General features: G+C 47.6%; 1 protein-coding gene across 3 annotated transcripts in view; it reads right to left on the bottom strand.

Moving 5' to 3' along the window:
* The window catches only part of rims2b (regulating synaptic membrane exocytosis 2b), a 59,866-nt gene extending 46,483 nt beyond the window's left edge, over positions 1 to 13,383 (bottom strand). For 2 of the 3 annotated variants that reach the window (XM_079523016.1, XM_079523018.1), the window contains exons 1-5: positions 13,306 to 13,383; positions 7,077 to 7,231; positions 3,715 to 3,830; positions 2,730 to 2,863; positions 1,595 to 1,722 (exon numbers count right to left, since the gene is read on the bottom strand). In XM_079523016.1, coding sequence (XP_079379142.1) covers positions 1,595 to 1,722; positions 2,730 to 2,863; positions 3,715 to 3,830; positions 7,077 to 7,222 — 524 coding nt within the window. In that variant the 5' untranslated portion in view covers positions 7,223 to 7,231; positions 13,306 to 13,383. The remainder of the gene's footprint in view (positions 1 to 1,594; positions 1,723 to 2,729; positions 2,864 to 3,714; positions 3,831 to 7,076; positions 7,232 to 13,305) is intronic. The other variant, XM_079523017.1, reaches the window with a different exon arrangement.
* Positions 13,384 to 13,776: the final 393 nt, after the last annotated feature.

Below are 13,776 nucleotides of genomic sequence, written 5' to 3'. Positions count from 1 at the left end.
TGTCTGGGTCCAGGTAGATGTCTGGGCCCAGGTAGATGTCTGGGCCCTGGTAGATGTCTGGGTCCAGGTAGATGTCTGGGCCCAGGTAGATGTCTGGGCCCTGGTAGATGTCTGGGCCCAGGTAGATGTCTGGGCCCTGGTAGATGTCTGGGCCCTGGTAGATGTCTGGGCCCTGGTAGATGTCTGGGCCCTGGTAGATGTCTGGGCCCTGGTAGATGTCTGGGCCCTGGTAGATGTCTGGGCCCTGGTAGATGTCTGGGTCCAGGTAGATGTCTGGGCCCTGGTAGATGTCTGGGCCCTGGTAGATGTCTGGGCCCTGGTAGATGTCTGGGTCCAGGTAAGTAGATGTCTGGGCCCTGGTAGATGTCTGGGCCCTGGTAGATGTCTGGGTAAAGGCAAAAGACGTGGCAAAGGCCGTCGGGGTCGAGAGTCGAACCCGCGGCACGCCGTCAGGCTGGCTCAGCAGCCTAGGTGCCCAGACGGTTGAGCTAACCGTCCGGGTCTATATCATTTTTGTACGGTACATCATTATCAGACTGGCTATCCACTGGCTTTCTAGTCAATAAATTGTAGCAAATATTGAAATATTAGACCTGAAATGTTGAATGTTCAAGCATGTTTAAATGATGTATACTTTACCGTAGTTTTATCGTAGTATTTCCTTTTTTACACACCTCCTCATTACCATAAAACCACAACACCTCAATTACATGATTAGTAATCATGTAACTCACTGAGTAATATAATCTCTCTACTGTAGGTGTAATATAATCTCTCTAGGTGTTTTACATAACAACACTTGAGCCAAATTCCAATACCCAATATCTCGGCCACTCGACGCTCACTCACACTCCAGCATGGCAAAATTACGGTGAAATTGGTGACCTGCCAAATATGTGACCATCTCGTTCACACAACTTGCATGGGAGTCTTTAAATACATGGCCTAAATACAGTTAGGTTGAACTCTGCTAATGAACAAACTGCAACAATTTACATTAGGACACATTTACATTATGTGATTGTCTACACACGGTTGTCACATATTTCAGCAGTTCACCAATTCCACCATAACACCACCTTGCTGGAGTGACTGAGTGTGATTGAGTGAGTGAGTGGCCGAGATTTTGGGTATTGGAATTTGGCTTTAGAGATGAGGAGATGAGGAGATGAGGAGATGAGGAGATGTTCACTCCAGAGTGGAAGTAGAGACTGGAGAGTGGGACAACACCGCTCCCTGGTGGCACTCTGCTGTACGTACATGATCTGATGTCAAGGACCCCCAAATTGACACTAATTATCCCACGGACCCCCATTTGAAAAGATATGCCAGGGACCCCCGTAAGAGAACCCGCAGTTTGACATGCATTAGTCTACGGACCCCCATTTAATGGAATTTCTATCTCCCCAATCCCCAATTTATATTGTAAAAGCAATGTTAATTTAACTCTGAGAAGTGTTCAAATGGAACATTTGGTTCCATTTGTACACTCACAAAGTTACAGACCCATAAGGGTCCCTCAAGGACCCCTGGGGGTCCCCGGACTCCACTGCACTAAAAAAACAGATTCAACTGTATGTGTGTGTTTTCTAACCTGTCTGCAGCTCCCAGGTCCCCTGGCCCCTGCAGTGTGGCGTGGGACTCCCCATAGGAGCTAAACCTCGCCCCTGAATTGGTGAGCATCTCCTGCTTCCTCCTGCACACGTTACACACCCACATGACCTGAAATAGACCAATCACACAACCTGAAATATGTAACGCATCATTGACGTGCCAATAATCACGATAAAGCACCTCCTCTCGTGTAATATTGCTTAAATGCGTGTGTGAGATTGTGCAGACTATGTTTTTATATTTGGCAGCCTATAGACCAATTATTTGTTTACAAACATTGGGACTGGGCGCACGGGTGACTGTTTCATGTAATCAATTCCCAACAGATCTCCAAACCTGTTGTTTTGGGGAGCGCTGGTTTCAGTCCATTCAACCTCCTCTTGTGAGTTGACTAGTGAGGTGCACCCTAGGAGACATTTATACTTCAAAGCAGTATTGCAGAGAACAGAGAACAGAGAACAGCTGATATACAAGCTCACATCGCATCGCAGATGCGACTGTTGTGAGCGTAGAGGTCTGAGTGCGCGACACCATCGCGGGACGAAGCATACATTATACTTGATGGGCTGCAGGTGCGCGTGCAGCCGTGCACAAACAGGCTCTGCTGCCGTGATCATGAGCGCACCTCCCGTTCTTATGACAGCGACTGGAGGTGTGGTTTTGAGGACAACTGTATTGTGGTATCTCCGCTATAATGGCAACCCTGAGTGACATGGCTATTGTGCCATGAAAACATGTACATGCCATCATTTTGTAAATGTAACCCTACTGCAACTTTGAATATGGAGAGGGCCACTATAGTTCCACACTCACTCCAGAGGGCCACTATAGTTCCACACTCACTCCAGAGGGCCACATTGCATATACTGTCTAGCGAAAAAAGCAGATCTAAAAGCCAAAAACATGTCGTACTGCGTGCGACGTGTTTTGAGCTTGTAGATCTGCTATTTTTGCTACATTTGAATTGAAATCCTGACTTATTTTTTTTTTGCTATTTTTTAATTGGTTAAATTTAAAATGGTTAAAAGATAAAGTGACGCAGATGCTTTCCATGTTATTTGTCATTCAATGTTCGTTCGTTTTGTGCGTGCATGTTTGCGTGTGTGCATCTTCACCGTATTGTCCCTCAGACGGGTCTGTCCTCCGCAACGTGCACAGCAGAGGGTCTGGCAGTAAGAACAGCTCTGACCACAGCCCTCCGCCAAGCGGGTCTCCATGCAGACGCCACAGGTCGGCCCGGACGGCAGGCCTGCCGATTAAACATAAATAAAAGTTCAGGTCTCGTCTTGCTTCAACATGTAATGCTAGTTCCTATCTGCCAATGTTGTTAGGGGGACGTGTAAAAGTGTGGGACAACCTAGAGCCGCTGTGTTATGAAGGTGCTGCTGTGTTGGTTTCAGTTGAATAAAGGAGGCCTCATAACTACAGAACCAGAATCTCTGCTCGAGATGGTTACGCCATTCCTCGATCAACACATGCATTGTCCGCATATGTTGCTTCAATCGCTTTATTCATAACATTGTTTCAGTGGTACGGGCCTTCTGTATATATATTTTTTTGGGGTGGGGGGTTAGGCCTTTATTATTGACTAGAGCGGTGACAGTGGGGCCTCTACTTGGAACGATGCAAGTTGGAAATGCATGCCCCACCCAGATATTATTCGTTGGAGCCTCTACAGTGGTGCCCGTTGGGCACTGGCCTACTTGGAACGATGCAAGTTGGAGATGCCAACATGCCCCACCCATATATTATGTCTGTGTCCCTTTTATGCCCATATATGGATTTCTTTGTCAGGCATGACCAAATATGGAGTCTATGCAGACAGAAAGAGAGAAAGAGAGAGAGAGAAAGAGAGAGAGAGAGAGAGTGACACATCCGCAGCATCTAGCATAGGCTGTCGGGATCGGGACTCGAACCTACATAGAGCCTATAGGTGCCCGGACCAGTTTCGCCAGCGGTCCGAGCCGTTTCCTTCTTTTTTAATATAGTTGAAATAGCTGATCTTACAAAGCGTGTGACGCGTTGTGCGCTTTGTAAGATCAGCCATTTCCACTATTTTTGACCAAACATACAGAAAACTATAATCGTCTCCGGGCCTACCCCTACCAGACGGTTCTGGAGCATCCTGGCAGGCGGGTCCAGACGGTACCGGGACCTCCTCACCCAGCTGCGTCGCCACCTGGTCCTTATACAGCTCTAATTGACTGTGCAGCTTCCTGTGTGGACAGGAAGAGAGACACGAAGCGCAAGGCAGTGTTGTTTTCGTCGAAAAATGTTCGTCGACTACCTTTTTTCACTGAAGAAAACAAAATGGAAACTAAATGAAAACTAAGCTATGGTGACTAAAACTATGACTAAATACACTGTCGATTTTGTCAACAAATAAAAACTAGACTAAAATGTTAGGAAGGGACAACGTGTCGCATGTGAGCTTGCAGATCTGCCATTTCCAGCATGACATGCACTAGGCTATGGACCCCCATTTAATGACCTCTCTGGGACCCCCAATTTATATTGTAAAATCAATGTCAATTTAACTCTGAGAGTGCACAAATGCAAACCAAATGTACCCGTTAGGGTCCATTTGTATACTCTCAGAGTTACAGACCCATAAGGGTCCATTTGGTTCCAAACTATCATTTAGCTGGGTACCCCCTGGAACTCCCTCAAGGACCCCTGGGGGTCCCCAGACTCCACTTTGGGAACCACTGTTCTATAGTATTATACAACCATAATTAATGACAACTAATGACAGCTTACTGTAAATGTGCATCAATCACAGCCTCTCAAAGTCAAACCCAGATGATGCATCACGTTAACCTGACTCCGCCAGATGGGGCAGCAGAGAGTACACTGCTCCCATCTGGGAACTCTCAGGCAGACTTGATGGCAGCACTGTATATGCAGCACTGTGTATGCCTTGATCCCGCCTCTAGCTGCCGCTGATTGGCCAGGCCGTTTTGTGGCCGGGCATCAAGTCTGCCTGAGAGTTCCCAGATGGGAGCAGGAGGGGGAACCCAGTGTACTCTCTGCTGCCCCATCTGGCGGAGTCAGGTTAGCATCACGTGCCCCCCGCAAAAACTACAAGCTATCAACGCGCCGCATCACGTCGTGTCGATAGCTTATAGATTTGTTCATGTGGGCACTAGACGATGGAGTATACAAATTGAGCTAATTATGGTAACCTAGATAAACCCGTAACAGTAGCCCGTGACATTACGTGGTTGACAATAACCCTAATTTGGCCGCTGCCTCGTTAATACCTAATTAACTTTGGTCTTTTATCTGTGTTTAACGAGCCCGCAGATCAGGTGTCAGCACTGCTGAACAGATGATTAGGTTACCCGACCTTTCCAAACACTCACTGTCACTCACATTGTCCAAATATTCAGAGAGTGCAGTTAACTAACGTTATAGATAGGGAGCGAAACACGTTTGTAAACCATCATTCATAGGTGCTCATACTAAAAGGTAAGGCAAGTGATATTCTTTTGTTAAAATAAGTGTTAAATAACATTCTGATAATCACTGCAAATAGACGAATCCACAGAGGGGTGCCCTGGGCGCAGCCATTACTGAGGTGTACCATTAAGCGCAGCTTTACACCTCAGCACTGATTAGCTACACCTGGCCTACAGGGCACTGCTCCATGGATTCGTCAGGAGCAGTGGTTTTTAACCAGTGATCTGGGGACCACCAGTGGTCCTTGATGGGGTTTCCAGGTGGCATGGATGAATTATTGCTTGTGCCAAGTGTGCACGTGCACAGGGGCCCTGAGCCAGTGAGGGGCCTTGGGTTTAAAATGTCCTCAAAGTCACGCTTCCAACAAGCTTTGAACTGAGAAGATTGGACTTTCCATTCCAGAGATAAGGGCCAATGTCACACGTTTTTCTGTAATCACACAGGCTAGGAAGGTCGGACAGCGACAAACTAGTAAAGTTCACTTTGAGCTGTATCCAATACATCCATGCCAGGTGGTCCCCAGCTAAATGATGGAAATTGGTAACAAAATGGACCCTTATCTTTAACTCCTGAGAGCGTAAAATAAAACCAAATGGACCCTTATGGGTCCATTTGGGTCCATTTCTTTTATAGGCGGATATGTGTGACCATACCATTAACATCCTATATAAGGCAAGATTTTAAGATGGTTTCTACAGGCTTTCTAGGGGATTTTCATGATTCTGAATCCACATTAGTTTTGCACAAAAAACACTCCTTGTCCTACGGATATTGGAACTTCAGTGCCATGGGTGTCCCCACTCCCCACCCATGGGTGTCCCCACTCCCCACCCATGGGTGTCCCCACTCAGAGACGTGCTGGCCATTGGGAAATTCGGGACAACTCCCGAACGGCCGGTCCAGTCCAGGCCGGTCTGGGCCAGCCGTTTATTTTTTAATAATAATAAAAAAAGAAAATCACATTTAATTAAAAAAAAAAAAAAAAACCTTTTGTGTAAAACAATGCAGCACTATCTTCTGTGGTAGGTATAAACATGACATCTATGGACAATGATTTTAGGTCACTGTAGGACCTAAAGTGACCTAAAATGCGCTCGCACGCCCTTGATACGTCTGTGTTTCGTTTCGCCGGCGTGCGGGCCTCCGCAACTCCACTTCCCGGGCTGAATTATGGGCCCACCACGTCCCTGTCCCCACTCCCCACCCATGGGTGTCCCCACTCCCCACCCAGGGGTGTCTCCACTCCCCACCCATGGGTGTCCCCACTCCCCACCCAGGGGTGTCTCCACTCCCCACCCAGGGGTGTCCCCACTCCCCACCCATGGGTGTCCCCACTCCCCACCCAGGGGTGTCTCCACTCCCCACCCAGGGGTGCTTGTATCTTACTTCAACATGCTCATGCTCACGTCCCTGTCCCCACTCCCCACCCATGGGTGTCCCCACTCCCCACCCATGGGTGTCCCCACTCCCCACCCAGGGGTGTCCCCACTCCCCACCCAGGGGTGTCTCCACTCCCCACCCAGGGGTGTCTCCACTCCCCACCCATGGGTGTCCCCACTCCCCACCCATGGGTGTCTCCACTCCCCACCCAGGGGTGTCCCCACTCCCCACCCAGGGGTGTCCCCACTCCCCACCCATGGGTGTCCCCACTCCCCACCCAGGGGTGTCTCCACTCCCCACCCAGGGGTGTCCCCACTCCCCACCCATGGGTGTCCCCACTCCCCACCCAGGGGTGTCTCCACTCCCCACCCATGGGTGTCCCCACTCCCCACCCAGGGGTGTCCCCACTCCCCACCCAGGGGTGTCTCCACTCCCCACCCAGGGGTGTCTCCACTCCCCACCCAGGGGTGTCTCCACTCCCCACCCAGGGGTGTCCCCACTCCCCACCCAGGGGTGTCTCCACTCCCCACCCCGGGGTGTCCCCACTCCCCACCCAGGGGTGTCCCCACTCCCCACCCAGGGGTGTCTCCACTCCCCACCCAGGGGTGCTTGTATCTTACTTCAACATGCTCTGTTCTTTCTCCTCGTCATCCTTCATTACACTCATCACTGACTGGACCATCCTCCGCTCCGACTCGTCCATGTGACTCAGGTCTGCCATGTCTGGGGCCAACGTAGATCCGCTGCCCACCGAGGGCCCCGACATTTTAACAACCTGAAAAAGATCAACAGAAATAAAAAAGAAAAAACATTGTATGTTGTTCATGATAGTCTGTTATGGCGTTTTATTTTGTAAGAAATAGGCGATAAGACCGAGTCCGCCCATACATCTGTGAAGCCAATAGGCTCTATGCACATAATACGCCATTTTGGAAATAACTCTTCCTACTTCCTTCACAGGGGTTACCGATGATACTAATGAAGGCTCTGTTCTATTCTGGTCAAACAGAGTCAGGGTGATGTTATTGTGCACTTGGGCTCACTGGAAACACTCTGCTACACCAGTGGGTCTTAAAAAGTGTTCTTAGCTTACGTATGATTCATGATAACTACTTTTTATGTATGTGATGTATTACCATGTGTTTTGTTCTTGCTTGATGTAAATCGCTCTGGATTAAGAAGAGTGTCTGCTAAATGCCTAAATTGTAAATTGTACACTCACAGAGTAATGAGGGTCCTTGAAATTAAAAACTTTGAGAACCACATACTGTACACTAAATGGAACAGAGCCTTAAATCAGTATCATCGGTAACACCTGCGAAGGAAGTCGGAAGAGGCCCGGAAGTATCAAAACCCTGTTGGTGTTAGCATTATGTTATGCTTTAGCTATTGAAAAATAGCAGATCTACAAGCTCATAGCGCGCCACCGAGTGGCGCGCTACGATGTGTGCAGATCGGACGCTGCTCACACACTTGAAGGCACTGCGTATATGTCCCTCTTCCGACATGGTTAATCCGGATGGTGCAACCATTGGGCTGGTTGATGTTGGTGGGGTTGTCTGGGGGTTACTTTGAATCCACCGTGGTGCATCCTAGACCAGCTCAGTGGCCTTGTGGTTAGAGTGTCCGCCCTGGGACTGGGAGGTCGGGGTTCAATCCCCGGCCGGGTCATACCAAAGACTCTGAAAAATGGGACCCAGTGCCTCCCTGCTTGGCACTCAGCATCAAGGGTTGGGGATAAGTCCCTGAGACATACTAGCGTCATGTCCAGGGGGTGTACTTGTACTTGAAAAAATCACACCCGTGTGAACTGAGTGGTGTAAGGTCTTATATAGACTGATCAACTGTGGTCTGACGTAATGTCTGACGTAATGAAATCACACCCGGGTGAACTGGGTGACCATAGCAACCATGCTCATTTTTTGGTACGAACAGACACGTAAACTAACAAAGCCAGTTGTAGGAGTGGTTTACACCACTCAAAAATAAAGCTTGCAGGGGATGCAGGCATGAGTTCTACATTGTTTTTTTTCTCTCTGCAGTCTGAAATTGTCTGTAGCACCTGCCCACGTGCTCCCATGGTGTCTCCACTGAAACGGTCCACCATTTTGACCTTGCACTCCTTCGGGCCCTTCTGTCGGTGCTTTGGACGGCGGCGTGCATCGGCCCCACACTCCCGGATCTGAAGGCCCCATTACATGCAGCCGTGCACGTAGTGCAGTCAGTGGTGGGAAAAGTACTCACATCTTTTACTTAAGTAAAAGTATCAATTATACTAGTGCAATGTAGAAATACTCTGTTCAAGTAAAAGACCGGTGTTCAAAATGTACTCACGTAAAAGTACAAAGGTATTGGTTTCAAAAGGTTTTCAAATGTATACAAATCTTTTGAAAATAGCAGATCTACAATGAGCATGGAACAGTAAGTGAGGTTTTTAAGCTGCAGTGACTATCATTCCCTCTTGGTCAAATCTTAGCTCAATTGTCACTCAATCCACATGTCCACTGTGCATCGCCTGAATCAATTTGTTTTATTTTTGTGCATCTAAAATACTATTGAGTGACACAACACTAGGTGGACCGTGGACCTGTAGTGTGTGTGTGTGTGTGTGTGTGTGTGTGTACAAACTTTGTCCTACACAAACATTAAATTCCCATTGACAATGAATGGAGAATTTTACGTCATAGTGTCTATTTGCATAATGATGACATGATGCAAATTGTGATTGGCCGGAATGACATAATAGTAAAAAAAATCACACCCGTGTGAACTGAGTGGTGTAAGGTTTTATATAGCATGATCAGCTGTGGTCTGACGTAATGTCTGACGTAATGAAATAAGGTAAGGTATTATGTAGCCTGATCAGCTCTGATCTGACGTAATGAAATCACACCCGGATGTGATTTCACAACTGGCTTTTTCTGCGCAGAGAAAATGACCACGGTTGCTACGGTCATCCAGTTCACCCGGGTGTGATTTAATTACGTCAGAAATTATTTTGAACATAGCAACCATGGTCATTTTTTTATGCACACAAAAGCCAGTTGTAGGAGTGGTTTACACCACTCAAAAAACCAATGCCAATTGCCAATCAAATCATCGCTATTGGGTATACACAGACACACAAAGCTGGGCATAGGCGCTCGAAAATCACACGTGTGTGAAGTGAGGGACGCTATTATCATCATACATCATCTTACATCACATTTCGTGCTCAGCCAATACAATCATCAATATGTGGTAAACACAAACACACAAGGCTGGGCATAGGATGGGCGAGTGCCGCTCAAATTTTGTCTATTCTGAAAAACACTGAATTTGAAAAAAATTCAACAACAACAATGCCTCTTTATTCTAAAACTAGGCATGCACTGTTATTAAATGTTGGCCCATTTCATACATGAAACTTTTTTTTTTAAGATGTTCCAACTTGTTGCCTCTTTTGATATTCGATTTTGCATTTTAAGGCCAATATCGGCCGATACCGACTGCTGGGCCAGCGCTGGCGCTTTGGCATGGGGGGTCAGATCAACATATGGAATGAATTATGTACTGGCCATATATGGAGCGTGTCTTGAGTGTACAGGGTTTGATGAGGTCAGATGAACATATGAAATGTCAGAACAGGTCAGCTCCATATATGCAGATCTAAGCGTGGCAGCAGGGTCAGTGTCTTGAGTGTACAGGGTTTGACGAGTGCCCAGGTAGGGCCGGGCTTTAATTTTCGGGCCTGCAGAGAACTCTAGTTTTCGCCGGCTGCCGGGCACGGCTGCACTAATAATATATGGGAGATCTAAGGGTTTGAGCTTTGAGGTGAGATGTAGAGTAGAGTTGCTGGCCAATATTGATGACATCAGGGATCTCCATATACGGGCTTAATATTGATGACGTCACGTGATGTCACGAGGCATGACCATATATGGGCCGTGACTGATGGGAAATGCACGATTTCATAGTAAAGGGAGAAAGAGAGTGAGAGACACAGACAGACAGACAGACAGACAGACAGACAGACAGACAGACAGACAGACAGACAGACAGACAGACAGACAGACAGACAGACAGACAGACAGACAGGGTGATGTTGTGTTGGACCGTTTCCAAAGCAGGAGGACCAAAGCAGTGAGGAACAAACTGTATTCCTTTGGAGGCTACTGCGATGGAGGTCAGAAGATGGGTCAGAAGATGGATGTCCATGTCTTCAACACAGTGTCTTTATCCATGCGCCACAGCCACACAGCTGTACTGATATAAGATACAGTCTACATCTGGGAGGATACTGGAGAGGAGAGATCTTCAATGTTTGATGTCAACGCCCACCGGTGGTTGAAACCCATAGTTTCTGGGATTGTTCCAGAGGAGAGGAGGAAACACTCAGCCTGTGTTGTGGGGAAGCTCATGTTTATCTACGGAGGAAACAAGCTGACTGGATGGATGGATAATGGCATGTACAAGTTGGACACCAGCACAATGGTCTGGTCTTTAATTGATACCAGAGGAACTCCATCTCCTGTTTCATCACGTCTCCCTGCCACCATCATCGGAACCAAGATGTTTGTATTTTGGGTCTGGAAGGTCTATAATGGGGGTCAGTGCTACAAAGCCATCAGGGTGTTTGACACAGAGACCAACCTCTGGCTGAGCACAGCTTCTAAGCCTCTTCCAGAAAGACGCTGGGATCATTCAGCATTTACCTACAATGAAGAGCTGTATATATATGGTGGTGAAAACAATAACCGGAACTTCAATGATCTGTGGAAAGTCAGTCCAGAGACCTTCTCCTGGAAAAAGGTTGAGCCCAAGGGGAAAGGCATTGTGGGAGATCGTATCATCCTCTGTGGAGGATACAAACACAATGTCTCCACACCCACTGATGATATGTACGTCTTAGACTTGAGTCCTAGCCTTAAGACCTTATGTAAGCTAGTAGTTATTCGGTACGGTCTGGAGAAGTCTGAACTCCCACACAACATCGGGTGGGAACTGGCTGCCATGCTCACGTAGGTTAATCAGGGGCTTCAGATTGAGCTCCTAAGTCGCCAAGACAGCTAACCGGATGATCCTCAACCTTCTTAGACCCTCTGCTGAGAAACTCGCAGAGCGGCTTCCATCCGGAACGAACAGAAACTGTCAAGGATGGATGGAGGATACTGGTAAGGACTAGTACGAGAGCGGTTTTAGGTTGGTTCTAGATGGTCCTAGGTTGATTATAGGTTGATTCTAGGTTGGTTCTATGCTTGTTCTAGGTTGGTTCTAGGTTGCTTCATTGACTTCCAACACCATCCATCCACCGGGTGGAACTCCTGAACATTTCTCCGGCCCTACGGAGCTCCTGCATGGAGACGAGCTACAGCCAGACTCGAAGACAAGGTCCAAACCTGCGACCCACGGTGACACCAAAGAATTTGAGATCAATTTACAATTTAGGCATTTAGCAGACGCTCTTAATCCAGAGCGACTTACATTTAGCAAGAACAAAAGCATGGGAATACATCACATATATAAAAAGCATTTATCAAGAAACATGCGTAAGCTAAGAACGTAGCTAGAACATATCTATATAATGACACTGTACATATAAACTATACATATATACTATACTATGCTGTACATATATACTATGAAGTGCTATGACTACATACAATGCAATTATTGTGCTGTCTACATAACATGCTATAAATCTGTATCAAATGCTATCTAAGTCTAAAAAGTGCTGTCTAAGGGTAGATCCTAGCGGGCGTCGTACAGGGTGACACTCTGGGCCCTCTTCCTTGTTCATTAGCAGAGAGGAGGCACTGGGGTTCACTCTAGTCCCAAGGAAGCCAAGGCGAGGACACCCCATCGTGTTTACTGACCTCATCTACGGAGATGACATCGCCCTAATCCGCCCTAAACCGCCCTAAACCGCAAACAGCAGAGAAAGGAAGGGAACTGCTACTGGCGGAAGAAATGGAGTGCAGGAAGTTCAATGCCAAGAGAGCAAAGGGAACACAGAAGGAACATAAAAAGATTTCGCAACTCCGAGGACCCCCCCCCCCCCCTGTTGAAGACCCATGCTGTAAGGGATATTATTTTTAAGAAAAGTGTTTTTGTTTATAACTTAAATGTCAATATTCAGTATTGTTGTGCTCAGTAACCGGGGCCTGTATTTTCTTCTGCTATGGTCACACACACACACACACACACACACACACACACACACACACACACACACACACACACACACACACACACACACACACACACACACACACACACACACACACACACACACACACACACACACACACACACACACACACACACACACACACACTGATTTGGGGTGTTACAGTTGAGTACAGTGAGTAGTGACAGTACAGCACAGTAGAGGGACCCCCGTCACCCCCACATGGTCATTTCTTGACAGTTTCGGACGTCAAGCGGCTCGCCACACACACACACACACACACACACACACACACACACACACACACACACACACACACACACACACACACACCCACGTCTCTAGTCTAACCAGAATGTCGCGTCACGTGACGTTCTGTCGTCGTCATTGAAACTGAATGAACTGTCAAATGAATGAATGAATGAATGAATGAATGAATGAATGCAGAATTAATTTACGAATGAATGAAAGAACGTACGTACCGCTAACGCTATGCTCATTATGAATGAATGAACGCGGACAGTATCTCATGTGTCACACAACGCCTCACACTGACTGCACAGAACGACACAACAACATCCAACCATGATCCGTATATATATGCACCGTGTGTGTGTGTGTGTGTGTGTGTGTGTGTGTGTGTGTGTGTGTGTGTGTGTGTGTGTGTGTGTGTGTTGTACCTTTTATTTGGCTCTCATGTTTCCGTCTCCCTCGCCGGTTGAACCCATGTTGGAGCCCTAACCTCCTCCTCATCCCCCCCCTCCTCCCACTGTCTGTCTGTCTGTCTGTCTGTCTGCCTGTCTGTCTGTCTGTCTGTCTGACTGTCTGTCCGTCTGTCTGCTGCGTCTTTTTTACTGCGTTTCTTTCGTTTCTTTCTGCTGTTCTCCGGTCGGTCTCTCCGGTGTGACGGTGTCACGGGAGAGAGAGAGAGAGAGAGAGAGAGAGAGAGAGAGAGAGCGAGAGAGAGAGACGCGCGCGCACGTACCTATACGCGCGTATAGGTACGCGCACACACACACGCACACACACACACACACACACACACACACACCACACGCACACACACACACACTGGAGGGGGCGGAGCCACAGCACAGATCAGCTGGTGTTCAAACAGCTGTTGAACTTTGAAGTCCTCTCAGACATTAATT

Source organism: Electrona antarctica, assembly GCF_951216825.1.
Source record: "Electrona antarctica genome assembly, chromosome: 15".
Taxonomy (NCBI): Eukaryota; Metazoa; Chordata; class Actinopteri; order Myctophiformes; family Myctophidae; genus Electrona; species Electrona antarctica.
Note: the sequence above shows the minus strand (reverse complement) of the source record. Positions and strands in the feature narration are given on the sequence as shown.